General features: G+C 38.1%; 1 protein-coding gene across 14 annotated transcripts in view; it reads left to right on the forward strand.

The window, feature by feature from the left end:
* The window catches only part of LOC127971206 (protocadherin gamma-A1), a 68,190-nt gene extending 50,181 nt beyond the window's left edge, over positions 1–18,009 (forward strand). For 13 of the 14 annotated variants that reach the window (XM_052574063.1, XM_052574062.1, XM_052574064.1 and 10 more), the window contains 3 exons: positions 9,766–9,824; positions 13,769–13,866; positions 15,843–18,009. In XM_052574063.1, the coding sequence (XP_052430023.1) occupies positions 9,766–9,824; positions 13,769–13,866; positions 15,843–16,117 (432 nt within the window). In that variant the 3' untranslated portion in view covers positions 16,118–18,009. Of the gene's footprint in view, positions 1–719; positions 3,398–9,765; positions 9,825–13,768; positions 13,867–15,842 lie in introns of those variants that run through there. The other variant, XM_052574057.1, reaches the window with a different exon arrangement.
* The last annotated feature ends 1,281 nt before the right edge of the window (positions 18,010–19,290 follow it).

Consider the following 19,290-nt stretch of genomic DNA (forward strand, 5'->3'; position numbering starts at 1 on the left):
GAATTATATAATGTTTTGACAGATGAGTAATTCATCTGTATTAAGGTCTTAAAGCCTGAGAACATATTTAAAATTGTGGGAATTTGATTTAGCCAAGAAATATGCATTTTTTTTTATCCTAATAATCTGCCGTGAAATAAAAGCAATATTTAAAACATTTTGGGCACTATTCAAATATTTTGAAATAGTAAAAAGGTGAAACTGCGCCGTCTAGTGGCGTATCGTTGTGATTTTCTTTCGACTTGTAGAATTTTGTGTGTGTGTGTGTGTGTGTGTGTGTGTGTGTGTATAATAGTACTGAATACAGAATATTGTATATTTTAAATGGCTCACGTATTTTGTCTCTTAAGTATTGTATCATTATAAAATATACAATTGCATACTAATTACCTTGTAATGCAACATCACCAGACAGAGATGTCAGCAGAATTTTTCAATGGTTTTGTGGCCTGTGGCCGTGTTCACAAATTGGCAGCGTTCCTTTGAGTCTCTAATGTTCTTTATCTCGGGTCGTAAATGTTTTAAACCACATGGGATCACTGGCATGTGTGCTGGAAACAGGTCGACCTGAGCTGTGAAAGTTTCTCCAAGCGCTAGGAGAAGTGTGTGGGTGTCTCTCGCTCTGTGTGTGTGATCCGTGTATGTGTGTGTGTGTGTGTGTGTGTGTATGTGCGAGCACTAGGACGGACCTCTATGTGACTCAGTCTCCGCCCTGTTGCACAGCAGAGGCGCAGCTAATTCAGGGAGTTTTGGAGAAGAGCTAGATGGAGGACTGTTTTTCCTCTCTTGTGGTTTCCCGAAAGGTTTACAGTCGTCATGAATTGTGTTAAACTTCTTCCTTCACTCCGCGCAAATCGGATTGCGTTACGCGCGACATCGTAGCGCCACTTTAATTGGAATATGGATTCTGTAAGACGAAAACGTTGAAACTTTTCCCCTCCCCGGATCGCACATAATGGAGAGGAGACGCTCGTGGCCCGCGCTCTGCCTCTCGCTCTACCTCATGCACCTCTCAATCGCGTCCGGTGAGCTCCATTATTCGGTACCGGAGGAACAGAAACCGGGGTCTGTCGTTGGGAATATAGCGAGGGATTTGAGTCTCAGCGCATTGAGGATTACTGAAAGAAACCTAGAAGTCGTGTCGGGATCTAATTCGCAATATTTCGAGGTAAATCCTAACGGTTTCTTAGTTATTAAAGAGACTATAGACAGGGAGAGCATTTGCGCTTTAAGTTCAGCTTGCTCGTTGCACCTTCAAATTCTTCTTCAGAATCCTTTAGAAATCCACAGAGTTCTTGTTCAAATTGAGGATGTAAACGACAACGCGCCGCAGTTTCCAAACGTGAACTCATCACTAGAGATTTCCGAGGCGGCCGCTCCGGGAACGCGGTTCCGTCTGGAGAGCGCACGCGATCCCGATGTGGGCATTAACTCCCTACGCACGTACAGCCTTTCCAGCAGTGACTTTTTTGTTTTAAAAGTGGAGACTAAAAGCGATGGTAGTAAGTTTCCAGAGCTCGTCCTGGAAAAGGCTCTGGACCGGGAGGTGCAGGCCGCGTTTCGCCTCTCGCTCACGGCCGTGGACGGAGGACAGCCGGAGAAATCCGGGACCACCCTCCTGCTCATTAAGATTCTGGACGTGAATGACAACGCGCCGGTGTTTGATGAGCCGGTGAAGAGGATCAGCCTTTTGGAAAATTCTCCTCCGGGAACGCTTGTAACTAAACTGAATGCCACTGATGTGGACTCTGGGGTAAACGGCAAAATATCTTACTTATTCAGTAAATATACACCAGAGAGAATACTTAAAATGTTCAGTGTGGACTCTCAATCGGGGGAAATCCGTGTTGTGGGGAATGTGGATTACGAGGAAGCCAATAAGTATGACATCACAGTTCAAGCCAGGGATGGAGGCTCTCCCGCCATGGAGGGCTCATGCAACATTAAAGTAGAAATAATCGATGTGAACGATAACACTCCAGAGGTGACATTGACCTCCCTAACCAGCCCCATCCGGGAGGATGCTGAAACCGGCACTGTTATTGCATTAATCAGTGCGAAAGACTTAGATTCTGGAGATAATGGAAAACTCACACTTAGAGTATCCCAAGGGCTTCCACTTAAACTAAAGTCAGTCTTTGGAGAGCACTACAAACTTGTGACAGACGGACGTCTTGATCGAGAAGTCATTGATGAGTACACTGTTGTTGTCACTGCGACGGACTCCGGCTCGCCACCACGATCTTCTCAGAAGACTTTTGCGGTCCGTTTATCAGATGTTAATGATAATGCTCCTGTGTTCTCGCAGAACTCCTACTCAGTAGATGTAGCAGAAAATAACGCTCCTGGTACTCCAATAGCAACCGTTTTGGCATCAGACCCAGACGTCGGAGACAACGCCCGATTGTCATACTCCATCCTTCCGACCATCATCCACGGCAGCCCCATTTCCTCATACGTCTACATCAGCCCTGAGAATGGGAACATCTTCACCATGCGAGCTTTGGATTACGAACAAATGAACGCGTTCAAGATCGAGGTGCAGGTACGTGATGCTGGAGCGCCACCACAGACATCTAACGTCACCGTTCATGTTTTTGTGGTCGACCAGAACGACAACCCACCCGTCATCCTTTACCCAACCCACTCTGAAGACGCAGGGCTCCAGCTAACCGTTCCACACGGTGCCCCTGTCGGCCATCGTGTTAACAAGATCGTCGCTGTTGACCCCGACAGTGGCCACAACGCTTGGCTCTTCTACAGCATCGCTCCAGGAGACGATTCATCACTGTTTCACATCGAACAGCACACGGGTGAACTGCTTACCGCACAGAAACTCATGGACGATGAACAGGGTGGTAAAACCCACCCCGCTTATAACTTCATAGTGGTTGTGCGAGACAACGGCCAGCCACCTCTGTCCACTAGCATTTCGGTTACGGTTACCATAGAAGAAAAAAGCCCGGACAAATCTACAGACTTCCATATAACGCCACATAAGGGGACGGGAATGACGGACGTCACTCTGTACCTCATCATCTCATTGGGCTGCGTGACGTTGGTGTCACTTTTGACCATGACAGTGTTCTTGGTACGGTGCATCAGGCACAAGGGCGGTTCGACGTGCTGCTACTCCAGAACGGGCTTCCGTTCCAGGCACTCCTATCAGCAGAGAGCCCATAAGGACCTTCACCTCCAGCTTAACACTGATGGACCCATTAGATATATGGAGGTGGTTGGAGGGCCTCAGGAACCTCACATGAGGACCTACAGGCCCTGCTACTCAACGCTCTCCAGCAGGAGTGACTTTGTGTTTGTCAAGACTCCCATATTGAGTCATAACAACACGCTAAACATGACTTTGACTAGGAAGCACTTAATGAACTCAGCCAATGAGGTGAGAGCATACTCATCCCCACAGCCAATCAGGTTCTTCACTTGTGGAGTCACTAATGGATTTTTTTCACTACCTCTCAAAAGTTTGGATTTTTATTTCATCTAATTAGGCTTTTTGCCGTTCGTTTTTTTACTCATTTAAATAAAAATTACTTTTTTTATTATTTTAAAATATCATTTATTCCTTTGATGCAAAGCAGAATTTTCTAAATTATTACTCCAGTCTTCAGTGTCACATTATCCTTCAGAAATCATTCTAATATGCTGATTTGGTGCTGTATTATCGTGTTGATCTGTGTGTAAATCATTTTTTTACAGGATCCTTGTATGAAAAGAAAATTCAAAATAACAGTATTTATTTGAAATATAGATATTTTGTCTCATTGTAAATGTCTTTATGGTCCTTTTCTTTTATCTTAAATACTCAAAAGATTTAAATGGTAGTGTGTCATGGTTTCCAGAAAAATATCAAGCAGCAATATTGCAATACTGATAAAAATCAAAGATGTTTCATGACCAGCAAATCAGATATCAGAATTATTTCTGAAGGATCTTGTGACACTGATGACTTGAGTAATGCTGAAAATTCAGCATCATATCACAAGAATTTACTTTTTACTGCATTTTTTATTAAATATATACTGCATTGGTGAGCATAAGAGATATTTCTCAAATACATTAAACATTTGTTTGTTAATCCAAACTTTTGACCGGTAGTACAGGTAATGTTTCAGCCTCAGAGCTGGTTATCACACATGTCGAAGCCTATTTTGTGTTTTCTCTGGGTTCTCTGAGTTTGTTGATATTTTATGAGCATAGTTTTGTTTCATATGAAGCAGCTGGGTGATTTGTTAAATATGTTTCAAGTGTACATCATACTGCCATTTTTATGATTTAGTAACTGGCTTCCAAAAGCAGCGAGAGACTGTCAGGGTGTGAGTCCTGTGACTAAACAGGAAGAGGGAGGAAGAAGATGTGAGGAGAAGGCTGCAGATATATTAAGAACAAAAATAAAAGCATTTCGAGTCTGGATGGTGTCAGACAAGAAGGGAGGAGAAAATTAAGTCACAGTAAGGAAAGAGGCTTAGAGAGTATTGGAATAACATGAACTTTGGGATTTTAGACTTGGAAACATGGTTGTCAGAGAGAAAAACATCTAGATTAGTGGTTCTCAACTTTTTTTTTGCTTCAAGACCCAGATTTTACATTCACCATCAAGTGGATACACCATAATTGTTTATTGTACACAAGTAAACATAAATTACTTTGTACTGGAAAACAAGACAAAAAACAAAAAAAACAGTTTTGGAGTGCACTGGTTAAGATGAAAGATATGAACAGAAATATGGAGCAGACATTGTGAGTGCACAGAACAGAAACTCTGAAGCGAGGTTGAAAGAGACATGGATAGCAGATGGACAGGAAAAGGAACAGACCAACAGACAGAAAGGAAGATTTGAATGGGGGAAGGAAAAGGCGGCAATATGATGGATGGAGAGAGAGAGAGAGAGAAATAGGAAGTAGGTAGTGGAAGAAAGATGTGGAGGAGCAACAGGATTCCCGAGGTCATGCATTGACCCCTGACTTCCTGTTGTGCTGAACTCATGTTATTGATTCCACACGTCTGAGTCACGTGACCTCATCTGGGATATCCCATACTGAGTCAGTTCTCATTTACACGAGCGCTTGTGTAGCATTTGCCAGTTTCTTATCGCCAGTTTCCCCTGTGTTTCTTTAACATGGCAAGCAGTTATTTGTAGAGTTTTAGTCAAATGTTATACAAACATTTAGTTTTTCCTCTTTCTTTCTCTCATTCTCTCCATTCAGGACCTAATGTCCCATCTCTAAGTCTCTTGAGAGTCGTTCTGTCTCTTGGGTTGCTGGGCTGCCATCTGCCTCTGCTATCATGACACGTGCTCTCTGTGTGTGTTTGTGTGTGTTTGTGTGTGTGTGTGTGTGTGTGTGTGTGAGGCGGACATGTGAGTTTCAATAGAGATGGAAGAATCACTAATGGACCTGAGGACAGAGAGACGGGGTGTGTGGTCCTCTTGGTCCATAGCATAGTCTATACCTGGGTCAAAGACATTAAGATGTCCGCATCAAAAAGACATTTACAAAAGTGATTTTATGTCCATAGAAAGCACAATAAATGTAAGTAAAGTGTCTACTTTTAAGGTTTAAAATATGTTTTTGGAGAATAAAATGTCAAAATTTGTAATGCTAAATGTATTTAAAAATTTAAACAACATACTTATTCTTATGTGTAAATTAAAATATATAAAACAATTCAAGGTCACATATTAAATTTGATTGTTTTTCAATTGATTGATTGATGCTTAAACCCTTTTTCGTCTTTGACCCACCTACAAGAATGATTTTGGTAATCCTGCGATAGTTACTTTTCATGGATTCTTGCCTTTTCTTTTTCACCCTGTCAAAAATATATTTTGACTTTCATTTTCCTTTGAGCAACTTTCTTTCTAACCTTTTAAAGAGTGAATCTCACATAATCTGTCAAAAATGTCTAGATCATATTGTGCTTAAGAAATAAGAATTCCTTTCCTTTTCTTGACAATTGTGCAGTCTACATCACATTTTGTATTATTGTATTGCTTAAAACATGAGGTAAATTCAATTTTAAGTTCAAAATATTGAATAAGAATCTAATGACAATGACTCAGTTCAGCTCAGAATTTTAGTTACAGTAATTTGTATTTGTAAAAATATAAAATGTTCCTAAATATTCACAATTCATTATTTTTACCTTTTTGTTCCAATTTGAAAAATTAGACTCTAATTCTTTAGAAATCAAAAATCTCTTGCATTTTCATTATAATTAATGCATAATCTACAAGTTCTCATTATTGTAATGCACATTTTTTTTTTTTGCATGAAATGTATTATTATTTATTAAATATTGATTTGGAATTAAATAAGAATAATCACTATTAAAATATCCAAAACATATGACAGTAATGATAAATCTGCTGGAAATAAGTTTCATGTAAAAATGTTTACCTTTTGGTTTGAAGGTGTAATGTGCCCTGGACAAATTTATGGGAAATTAATCTGTTTATATGGCTATGTTTATGTTAAAACCCCAACTGAATATATACCAGACAATTTTCTAAGCTTAATCTGTTGGAAAAGGCCCTAAACTCCCACTGACCAACACTCTGTGTAAAGATTTGTTACTTTCTGTAGTTGTTGTCTTTCTGTTGCTTTCTGACAGGAAACATATTTCATGACTTTCTGCCAAATCTGTCCATGTTTTTAGTTAAACCCATTTCACTTTGATCGTGTTGCCATTGCTTTTCTCTGAAGCTCTTGTAGTGTGCTACTTTTATTCTATGCATCTGTGACCATCCTGATCAGTGCAATCAGACTCTGGTTGGTTGGACTAAGTGGTTTTAGTTTTGCTGTGTGGTTGCTATACTAGGAAGTTTTGGGTGGTTGCACATTAGGATACACATTAGGTCTTTCAGGGTTTCTAGACATATGCATCTGCCCTTCTGTTTCTAGTGATAATGTGTGTACACTTTATACAGAGAGCGGCCTGCAAAGTGTTTACAAGCTATACAAAGAAAAATAGATCTTTCTGGAATCAGGTAGATTCCTGTCCAGTGTGTAGAAACGCGTGGTTGAGGATGTTTCTATTGTGTGGTCAGGATATATGTCACATACAGATGTTTTCCATGTGATCTATGAGGACGGATGTCTTATATAAATCCAGTTTGATAACTCACAGGATCTTTCAGAGTTGATACTGACACAGATCTTCTGGTTCATACGTGTGTGCCAGATGTAAAGCTACATATTAAAACTAAAGGGTTATGAATTATAGGTATATTCATCTATGAAAGCTTATATTGGTCAAAACTGAATGTGTGATTTTACCACAGTCCAGTGGCTTTGAATGTGGCTCATTCAATTAGAAATGAGAATAAGTATGATTCTTTTATTATTATACTTTTTGTTGTTGTTGCTGCTCAAGTTTTAGCATGAATGATTTGATACACACATGTTTTGCAATAGTTGAAATATTTTCATGTATACAGTAGGTGTGCTTCATCCTGCTTCAGCGTGTGTGCAGAGCATTAGTATGTTTACAGATGTCACACAGACCTTTGGTGTGTGTGTGTGTGTGTGTTTGCTTGGGAGCGTGACATCTATTGTGTTATTTGTATAAATATTCAGTATGTAAATATCATTTTGTGAGGGGACACGTCCCACCTGCAGGTTTGACCTTGTGTTAATGTGGCATGGTCAAGTTGTGTGACCTCATTCTGATCACCGTGGCTGTGGTGAAGCTTGAATTAGAAAGGGAACATTGTGAAGTCTTACGGCAGCAATGTAACAGTACCGTTTGGAAACCTAATTGTTTTAACTGCATACTGTTTTCAAACATATGCTCATAAGAGAGTCAATACCTCATTATGGAAGATTTGGCTTTGTTTCTGACATTCCTGCAGGCGGATGTAACCTTCATGCTCACTCGCTCTGAACTCTTTGTTTCTTGCTGAATGAGTGTTTTGTACACATGAGGAGATGCAGGAATCATTACTGTCTGAAAGACTCTGACCCTGAATCAGATTAATGTTGTGATTGTTCTGATGAATCTGATGTGGTTGAACACAGGCGTTACTTAAATAAACTATACGTTTTGGTTAGACATTACCTAAATAAAGTAAGTTTAGGTTAATCTTGTAGTTGTTGCATTTATGATTGTGTGTTCATTGGTTTACCTGGCTATATAGTCTAAATTGGAGAGAGTAAGCTGTGTTATTTATTTATTTAATTTTCATTGGGGTTTGTTTTATACATTTTCATATAGTTTGGGTTTAGGTTAGTAGTTATTAGATAAGGTTTTCTAAATCAGACCAAAGAAATTAAGGTTGTTTACTTGTCTATATTTTCTGACCCCAATTGTCCCCAGAAGTACAGTTTTTTTGTTGTTGTTTTGTGTGTGTTCTGTTTCTGAAAATGCATTAAAATTTTTTTTTTTTTTTTTTTATTTGTTTCATACAGGTCGGGTTAGTTAGGTTAGGTTGTCTAAATCAGAAAAAAAAATAAAAAAGTAAGGATGTTTACAAATGTAAAAAAAAAAAAATTTAAATAACAAAAAATCTTAAAACGATAAAGACTTTTTTTTCTTTAAATACAGGGTTGGTATTAGGTTATTAGGTTTTGTTTATTTGTTTACTTTGCAACCAAAATTGTCCATAAAAGTTGTGTAAATTAAACAGTTTTTATATTATTATTATTATTATTATTTTACAAATGAATAGATTACATGACCTGTATGAGAGAACATTTAGCACTTTTAGAAAAAAATAAACATTTTATATAAAACAATATTTTGTATAAATGTATATAAAACCGTCAGCCCCCATTTATATAATTTATTAAGCATATGTGTGTTGTGTGTTGTGTGTATTCTCTGAGCTCAGCTGATGTTTGCATTTGTGGGTGTTGCTTTTGATGCAAATATTTCCTGTGCGTGTATTGTTTGTTTCTTGTACATGGTCAGGCCTTTTTTTCTTGTTGAAGTATGTGAGAATATGGAACTAAACGGGCTTTAAATTCAATGTGATTTAATTAATTTAAGTAAAACTTCATTTGTTGGTTAATTTGATCTTGATTAGCTCATTTGGCAGTGCTCCATTTCACTGCACAATAAGAGCATGCAGATGAAAAAGGATCCAAAAATTATAGAACTGAAAAGGCTTTTATCATTGGTGTTTTTTTAATCATATAAGTATTTTTATTTCGGGGTATTGTGATGTGTTAAAAGAGATAAAATGCGGTGTGTGTGTGTGAGGAGTGCTGTCTTGAGGATGGAATCACAATGGTCTTTCTGTCTTTGGCCCAATTAGTCACAGAGCTTGTTTCTCGCTCACTGAAACAACCTGAACTCTCTCTCTCTGTGTGTGTGTGTGTGTGTGTGTTCAGACTGAAACACTAGAATTCCTGCTCATCCCAGCCTTGTTTCAGACGCACTATCATTATTAATTGCTCTGTATATTTGTGAATAACCATGTAGAGCACCAGTCCATTTCAAATGAAACCTCTCTAGAAGTCATTTGTCAAAGCTGCTTCTGACATGCATTTAGACTTTTTCGTACTCATGTTTCCTTTGGCACTATGTAATAAAGTGAACAAGTCTCTCGTTCTTGTGGTTTGGTCACATGCTGCGTCCTCAAGGTCAAACTGACGGCCGTCACCGCATACAGGATACGCTCTTACATCACTTCTCTGTCCTCATGGCAAGAGCGAGCTCTCACAAATAGACTCGCAAATGAATGGTGCTGGACTTTTTCTTTTCTTTTTATATGTCATTACTCATGCTTTCCTTTTGTCTCGTTACAGCAAAAACCACCCAGCGCTGACTGGCGTTTCACCCAGAACCAGAGGCCCGGGCCCAGCGGGTGAGCAACACACTCACACACACACGCGTTCATGAAGATTTGCATTATGTAAAGGCAGAAAGTCACCTCTTTTGAGAGCAGAAACATTTGCATTGAATAAATGAGGTGCGTTATATATATATATGTGTGTGTGTGTGTGTGTATAGAGTAATAGAAGAAATACAGAAATGAATTTGCATGATGATTTGCTTGTGTATGAGAAGGCTGTTGATTTATATGTAAGACTGGTTTAATGCAATTCCAAAGAGAAAGAGAGAAGGCAAAAGAGAAAGAATCTAGCTGTGCTGAATCTTAATGTTCTTCTCCTCTTAACAAAATGGCTGCTGTTTCTCAAGCGCTTTCCCCTCCACCCCCAAACCTTCAATCTGCCAAGAGAAAGAGAGAGAGGCCAGAAAGAGAAAAAGAGCGGGACAGTGGGGTTTATTGCCATGCTAATGCCTGTTATAGTCATGCATTGTGCTGAAACTGATTGGTACTATTAAGATGCCAAAGAGCTTTAACTATTTCAGTGTGATTGACAGCGACTCGTCCAATCAGATGCTCTTTAGGGGGAGGGGCTACAGGCAGCCAATAGGGTCCAGATTCATCGGTTTCCATAAACACAACACCTTACACAACACATTCCAGCCTGACAGGACCCAGTTTGAAAGAATCCATTTGGAAGAAATTAAATATTTTTCTTTAGTTTAAACTGGCAGCGCTACATATTTCACACAGGCCAAAGATCTGTGTGTTGTTAGCAAGGTTATGATACTGTAAAAAATAATTTTTTGCAGTATCAAATAAGGAATGGTGTATGTTTTACAATAAAATAGTTTGTCAGTCTTTATGCTTTAAAATGTTCTTTTTGAAGCCTACGTGCTTGTCATTTTTATAATTATTTGGGTATTTTCTTGCAATTTTTTTTTACTGAAAATCGTTCCAAAGTTTCAGGGTATAGGCAACTAAATCTAAAACCATAAAAAAACCACTTAGTTTAATAGTGAAATAAATACTGAAATAAAAAAAAAAAATATTAAAAGAACCCACCAAGTTAAAAATGTAGCATTTCTCATTTTCATTTGACTTAAATAAGTAAAAATTACATAAATATAAATTATAAATTCATATAAATCTAAATACATAAATATCATTACAAAAGATAGATAGATAGATAGATAGATAGATAGATAGATAGATAGATAGATAGATAGATAGATAGATAAAACTAATAAATAACTACAAAAATAAAATACTAAAATGTAAGCTAAAAATAAAATAAAAACTCATTTTAAATACGAATAAAAAAATAATAGTATCTCAAAGATACTCAAATAACACAGTGCTTCAGTTTTAAACTTATTGAACCCTAGTTTCTGCCAAAAAAACACATAATATTAGTTAATATCAGTCTTTTGTTTCAGTTCCTTCAGGCTCCAGCCTACACATGTGAGATGGACGCCGCCGAGCAGGCTGAGGTATTGAAGTGTAGCTAGAGTCCCTGCTCGTTCCCGTAGGTCCAGGTTCCTCCTCTGAGACTACTGGTGCTACATTAGTGTCCAGTAGTGACCCTGGGGCTGTTCTGCTCATAGAATAGAATAGAAAACAGTGTGTAGAGTGGTGTAGGTTAGTAGCTTCGACCTTGTTGCAGCGCATCCCACGGTTTTAGATTCGTGAAGGGTATTGCACAATGTCCTTTGTGTAAACATTTGTAAGGGGTTTTATGAATGAACAGCTTCAAACAATGAAGTCTTGGACTATAACTTTCTCATTTTTTATACAGCTCACAATCTGGTCCGTAGTAAGTGATTATCTGATCACAGGATGTGATAATGCTGACCACAGGAAGTCTGATTTCCTGCGAGTGTAATGAGACGCTGATTGTGGAGAAATGAGGCGTCTAATTGCCATGCTACTAAACAGGAAATCTTGTCTTTTGTCCTGAAGTGTTGTGCCGGGATATGGCGAGTTAACCCAGTTTGCTTTGTTCTGTGTTTAAAAGTGCCATGGGTTAAGTGGTTGAGGATCTGAACTGGTGGCCCATGTCTCAAGAGAGTTTGATCTCAGTACTGTCAGTATGAACTGAATAAATCACTGCTCTGCTTCTCATTAGGGTTGTTCGCTCCTAAACAACATCACCCTGTTTTTCCCTCATCTTGGCACTGTGGGTTCATCTCTTTTGAAATACTTGGCAAAAACAGTGTCTTTCCCTCTTCAAATGTGTTTCTGCCCTTCATTCTTTCTGTCAATTTTTCCTCCACATGCTTAAATTCCACTTTTTTGTCTTTCTTTCTTTCTTTCTTTTCCTGTCTTTGAGTCTGTTTTATCCTCCTCTCCCAGCCGTCCTGTGGTCGTGTCTTGTATGCAGATGTTGTGCTGTGCCGCTGCGGTTGATTGTCTGGTGTCTGTGGTGATAGACGGTTTTACAGCCGCTGGGCTCATTTAAGACAGGAAGTGAGACCCCACGAGACCCCGACTTCAGAGACAGATGGCTTTTAGCATTAGCATCTCATTCTTTCGCTGTGCTAGAGAAGCTTGTTAGTAATTCATACTGATTTGAATTTTATCCATACAGACTGAGATTTTGGGTTCAGTGATTTTTCCTGTACATTGCGACCTGATTTTTCCAGCATCTGGGTTAATTTTCTTTCAACCAAATAAAAGGCTTCAGAACAGTAAACAGGCAGCAGTAATAAGCTAATTATTCAGCTTAGTGATTTATTAATTGCTTGTTTATTGTAAATAACTGTAACGGTTAAGCATTGTTATGCATTTTAAGTTTTAAGTTCCTGTAATTTGTTCCCCAATTGGAACTGACCTAAATTTTCTCACACCGAAGCTTCTTTAAGATTTTAATTATTATCACTATTTTTTAAAGAAATCTATACTTTTATTCAGCAAGATTGCATCAAATTGATCAAATGCGACAGTAAAGACATTTATGATATTACAAAAAAAAAAATATGTTATTTTGAATGTTCTATTAATCAAACAATAACTTTATATATGAACTATTTTTGAAATTAATAATAGGAAATGTTTCTTAAGCAGGAAATCAGTATATTAGATTCATTTCTAAGAATTGAGACACTGAGGACTGGAGTAATGATGCTGAAAATTCAACTTTGTATCACAGGAATAAAGTATATTATATTCAAATAGAACATGGATATTTTTTATTAAAACATATATATATTTCTTAATATTACAGTGTTTACTGTCTTCTGCTCATTGCAGCCTTAATGAGCAGAAGACATTTCTTCCACAAACATTTATATTAATTATTATTATTACATATTTATTTAATCCTTGATTCTGAAGGGGAAGTGTGTTTCCTGATGTTTCTGGGAACAGGATGAAGAACCTCCATTATTCTTCCCACACGCAGAGAAAAGACATCCGGGATGTTTTTTATGAGGAACGGCGATTCTGTCCTTTGTTCACGTGGCCTTTACTAATTAAGGAAAGTTCTGAATGTTTTAATTAACACATTATGTGCTGTTTGTGGCGCTGTAATCTTCAAAAGTAAACTCCTGTGTTCGTGGGGAATTAATGGAGGTAAATTGGAAGCGTATTTATTGCTCTTCCTGGTTACCGACAGCAAAGCAAGCTTTGGCGTGTAATGAGGTGAATTTTAGTGCGACCAGGACTTTTGTTCACCGTGGATGCAAATTGCAATGTTTTTAAGCAAGCCTTTGATGATCAAGTAGCAGCACATGGAAGTGTTCAGTGGTGTGGTGTGCATGTGCTGTAGTTTTCAGCAGCCGTTACTGCTCATTCTCCACTCGTTTATGTTTTCCAACATAGCTAAAAGTAACATGGAGGATTTTGTGTGTGTGTGTGTGTGTGTGTGTGTGTGTTAAATTAGGGCACAAAGCGCCTCACACTCACTGCAGCTGTTGCTGATAGCAGCAGTACAGAACGGCCTCTGTTTTGCTGACTCGATTTCCTTTTCCTCTCTGCAGGGCTGCTGCCACTCCTGAGGTTGCCGTGGGAACAGGACCTTGGCCCAACCCCCCAACCGAGGCCGAGCAACTCCAGGCTCTGATGGCCGCTGCTAATGGTGAGAATCTCTCACTTGCACTTTAATGGTGTCAAGCATCACTATGTGCATATGTATTGTAGAAAACATGACAAACATTGACTTTATTTCAATGCTATCTGAATAATCAGTCCTTTACATCTTTATCAGATGAATTTTTGCATATATGTTTGTCTTGCATGCATGATTGACAATCATGTTGAATGAGCTCATGCACAGTCACAGATGTCCATGTGGGAACACACACACACACACACACAGTTCAGTGGCCCATATCTAAACAAAGCACATCAAAGCTGTTGACACACAGCAGCATGACGTCAGCCTATCTCATGTTTCCCTTTATTTTCACTGCTGCTGTGACTGAGCAGGAATGAAAAGAAAGTGACTCACCACACATTCATTTAGTTGCTGTGGTATTTCTTAATCATTTTGATGGATGCTCCAGTTACATAAAGCTAATTACGACCACGGACTAACTCTAAATGTTTACTGGTATGTAGCCTGAAAACCACATGCATTACAAAAGATTGGGGTTGGGGTCTCAAAAAAAAGTCTCAAAAATACAGTAAAACATTAATATTGTGAAATATTCTATGAGAATACATGTTTCAGCATCATTACTCGGTGTCAGATGATCCTTCAGAAATCCTTCTAATTTGCTGATTTGTGCTGAAGAACATTTCTGATTTTCAATGCTGAAAACAGTTGTGCTGCTTTTTCTTTTTGTAACATTATAAAAGTCCTTGTCTCTTTTCCCTTTGGAACTTCATTCTTGCTGAATAAAGGGGAAAGAAATATTTCTGCCCCTAACTGTTGAACTGTGTCCATCAGCTTATGTAAAAGCAAATTAGAGCAGATTGTTTTGGCCAGATCCTAAAGGCATTCACACAGACACATGAGAACAAGTGAAATCATTTTATATTTGTTCACAAAGACTCTGAGACAGACATTATTGAGTTATGTGTTTCCCACTGGAGAGCGTCACTGTTTCCACTGTTCTGTCCAGCACTGTTCTGAGATCAGACATTCAGCAGTTTTCCATTAACATTGTTCTTTTTTGTAGGTTGAAATCTTGTAGAATAAGCTTTGTTTCATAGATGGTTTATTGGGAGTTAATGTGTTACCCTGGACCACGAAACCAGTTATAAGGGTCGACTTTTTTTCATATAAATGGGCTTTCCATTGATGTATGGTTTGTTAGGATTCGACAATATTTGGCTGAGATACAACTATTTGAAAATCTGGAATCTGAGGGAGCAAAAAAAATAATCTAAACATTGAGCAAGCTGTCCAAATAAAGTTCTTAGCAATGCATATTATGAATCAAAAATTGTTTTGATATTTACAGTAGGAAATTTACAAAATATCTTCATGGTAGAGTAAAACAGTAATACAGTAATACAGTAATGGTATATCCTAATGATTTTTGGCATTAAAGAAAAATCCTTAAAAAAAAAACCATACGATGTATTTTGGACTATTGCTACACATATCCTGTGCTACTTAAGACTGTTTTGTGGTCCAAAAAGTATGTGATTGTATATCTTTATTTAAGTATGTTTAAATATTTTTACTGGGAAACAAGACAAAACATACCTTTTTTTCAGTGTTTAAGTTTATTTTTTCTGACCCCATAGCTCCAATATTTTTAATATATATTTTAAGCACGAACTCAGAAAACAGTTTTCAGAAAACAGTCCTTAATATTTTCAATTAATTTGCTATCTTGATTTAAGAATGTTGAGATATGTTTATATCTACGTAATTTTGAACAAGACAAAATAATTAGTAAGAACATAAATATTTTTTGCAGTAACAGTTTATTCTTTTAGTAAATGCTTTCAAACAAAGTGACTTCCTTTTTTTTTGTTGGTGATTTCCTATTATATTACCTCTCACCATAAAATATTGAAACAAATCTTTTGAAAGAGAGTTCAGGAGCTGTGTGAGATCCTCTCAGAATCACCTAACAGAAGCCTCTCTTCTCTCTGCAGAAGTCAGCGAGGCGACCAACACTCTGGGTCCGGGCACCATGGGTCTGAGCACCCGCTACAGCCCTCAGTTCACCCTGCAGCACGTCCCTGATTACCGGCAGAACGTCTACATCCCCGGCAGCACCGCCACCCTGACCTCCAACCAGCAGCAACCCCAGCAGGCCCTGCCGCCTCCACAGGCCGCCATAGCTGCTGCCGCTGCCCAATCTGAGCCGCCCAAAGCCGCCCAGACGCCCGCCAGCAAGAAGAAATCCACCAAGAAAGAGAAGAAGTAGAGAGTCGTAGGTTTAGGGAGGTTGAAATAGCTGGGCGACTCCATTTTATGCTGTTTTTGAGGTTTGCTGGAATTCTGTATTTCTTTAGAGAAAGAAATTTAGGGTAAAAATAAGACAGTATGTCAATGTAAACCCCCTTCTAACCGCTTTGTCCATTTCACACATGCATTTTGTTTTAAGTACTGTAAAAAAAAAAAAAAAAAAAAAAAAAAATCTGATTCATTGGACGCTCAGATATTTCAGATTTTCATTCTTGTGTTTGCCAACTTTATGCAACTTCTAAGTGACACTATACTCCTGCGTATATCAAGCCAATAATGTATTTAACACAGTACTTTACCGTGATCATGTTTAACAGACATCTGGACAGAAAGAGGAAATGTACTCTTTCTTATAACAATCACATTCACGTTTCTACAAAGACACAGTGTCCAGTGCTGTGGCTGTCGCAATGTTTGTAAAATGCATCATGGTGATTACTCTACCTTTTATTATTGTTTGCTAAAATACCACTATGGACTCTTTTTAATTGATCCTTTTAGAAGAAGTGTTGATGTAGATGCAAGTCAGGTGATTATTGCTGCATGCTGTTTTTTGCGCTATAGATAATCTCCATATCACCTGAAATCTATAAACACCGATGTAACCCTCTCACAGTGGAGGTTAAGCAGTTAAACCATCCGCTTTTATGATGATTTGTATTTGCTTTTAAAGAAACGGATCCCCCCTGTGTATCACTGAGCCAGAGATTGGTTGTTGTTGCTTTTTTAATGTTAACAAAGTTCATGGAGCATTAGTGAAGTCCGAGCCATAATGGGAGCGTTGTAAAATCAGTTACAAGTCCTCAAGTTCCCGCAGTGGCATATCGTCCTTAGTATTCAGTATTTCCAGGTTATCCTAGGTGTTGAAGCTCTTTATCAGTGCTGGTTGTAATTAGATGGGTTAGTTATGATACCTTCAGTAAGCATCTGGTGTTTTGATGGTCACAAAAACCTCCTGACTTTGTGAGTTGCTGATCTAGGCAGCAATCTAGCTCAAGTTATTACAGATGGAATATGAATGCTGTTAAAATCCAATACCAGTTAGGATTGATGCTGTTTTAGGAGGCAACTTGCACTCATTGAATGTACAACAAGCACAGTAACGGTCAAAAGAGAGTCAGTTATTAGATCTTTGAAAGCTGGTTCTAGAAAATACTTATAGTGCTAAAATTCCATCCAAATGCTGACTTTCCCTCTGAATACAACAATTCTCGTACAATTGGCATGGCGTTCCTTTGTAAATAGAAATTTGCCCTTAAAACCCAAGATATTCAGCTCAAAAGGAATGGCTTACTACTGGAATGTCATTTTATTTTACAGAAAGAAATGCACAAAAATATAAAAATTGTGAAAAAGAAGAAAAAAAAAACACTTTTGACACTCTGTAGTTCTTTAGTACTATGAAGGCCAACTAACTAACGCACCTGTAAATAAAGAGTTTAACTTACTTACAAAAATAAATAGTGACACACTCTTAGTCTAGAAGTTGTGATGTTATGCATATATTTTTGTGTTCGTCGTCTTCTTTTCCTGTCACTTTTCCATGAAAAGACACAAAACGGAGGGCAAATAGACCTAAAATCCTCCGTCATTAATTTTGTGCTCTTTGTCGTGCTCACATGTAAAAAAAGCTTCTTAATGTCTATATGAAGAATCTAAATAGATCTATTATCTGTGTGTGTGCTGATGCTGTAATCCTGCAGTAACATCTCTGATAAGACGCTTTGAGTCCCGGCCCCTGTGTGCTACTTGCATTTTCTATGCTAATATTTATATTGCTGTGTTATTATTTTTTTTTTTCTTTTTTCTTTTCTTGAACACTGACATTTCAAATAAAAAGTTCTCAAATCATTAATTGTCTTTTTCTTTTTTTGTCCAGTTGAAATTTTTTTTTTTTTCAGAATTTATACACCAAAGCACAGCTGTATAAGGGTGAATAGTAGTTATAGTTTCACATGAAATAAAACTGTTTAAACAGCAATTTTAATGCATACGTATATATGTACACACACACATATATATACACTTATATTATGCTATTAATATATATATATATTAGGGGTGTAACGATGCGCGTATTCGTATTGAACCGTTCGGTACGACGCTTTCGGTTCGGTACGCGGTACGCATTATGTATACCGAACGGTTCGTTGGAGTAATTAATTATATTTGAAAAAAAAAAAAAAAAAGAGAGAGAAAGAAATATAATGATATGCGTTCAACAAGGTAGCCCAATAACCCAAACAACGTAACAGGCAACGCCCCTGACACTCCCGAAGAAGAAAAAAACACCATCTTATATGTTTATGTTAGGCTACTCAGCAGGCGCTCGCTCACTCAGTACACGCTGAAGGCTCGTTGCAAAATAGCCAATGCGTTTAACAGACTAGAAATGAGAAGATCCTCCAATAACCAACAGGTCTGGTGTTTGGGTGCACTTTGGGTTCCCTTTAAGCTATAATGGTGATGGCAAGAGAGTGGTGGATAAAAAAACAACGGTATGTCGCATCTGCAACATGACAGGGTACACCAGCGGGATTACAAAAAAAAAAAAAAAAAAACCAGCGGGAATATCTGGGATATATGCGTCAGTACTATCTGGGAAAAGACGAAAAAAAGGAGAAACATGCACGCAGCAAACTATCCCTGCAGCATTTAGACACTATTATTCACCTTATTCCGCCCCGCCCACTTTTAATACTTCGCATTTCCGCATTTTGTCATCCGACTTCCGCTAAACCGATACGGCACGTCCGGTTACTAGTTTAGTAGTTGTACGATTGTTTATAGTTTGCTATAACTGTGGAGAAATGACAAAGAACGTTATTTTATAAATTGGGAGCACGATGAAAACGTCTTACGACGATCAAATGGTCTCAAATTGTCCCATCCATCGTCGCTGTTAACGTGGGTAATGTTAGACGATATGAAGAAATGGCCAGAGTTAACCTATATATTTAACTGCCCTGTCAGGAGGAGTTGATGGAGCAGCAAGGAAAAATGATTTTAAAAAAAAATGTACCGAGGCTTACCAGTATTTACATAGTGAGACAGTTGGTCGTGTACTGTTACACAGCGAGGGTTTTTTCGTCTTTTTAAAATTGAACGTGCAACCAGCCAGTCGAGCAGTCC

The sequence above is a fragment of the Carassius gibelio genome, chromosome B14, assembly GCF_023724105.1.
Source record: "Carassius gibelio isolate Cgi1373 ecotype wild population from Czech Republic chromosome B14, carGib1.2-hapl.c, whole genome shotgun sequence".
Classification (NCBI taxonomy): domain Eukaryota; kingdom Metazoa; phylum Chordata; class Actinopteri; order Cypriniformes; family Cyprinidae; genus Carassius; species Carassius gibelio.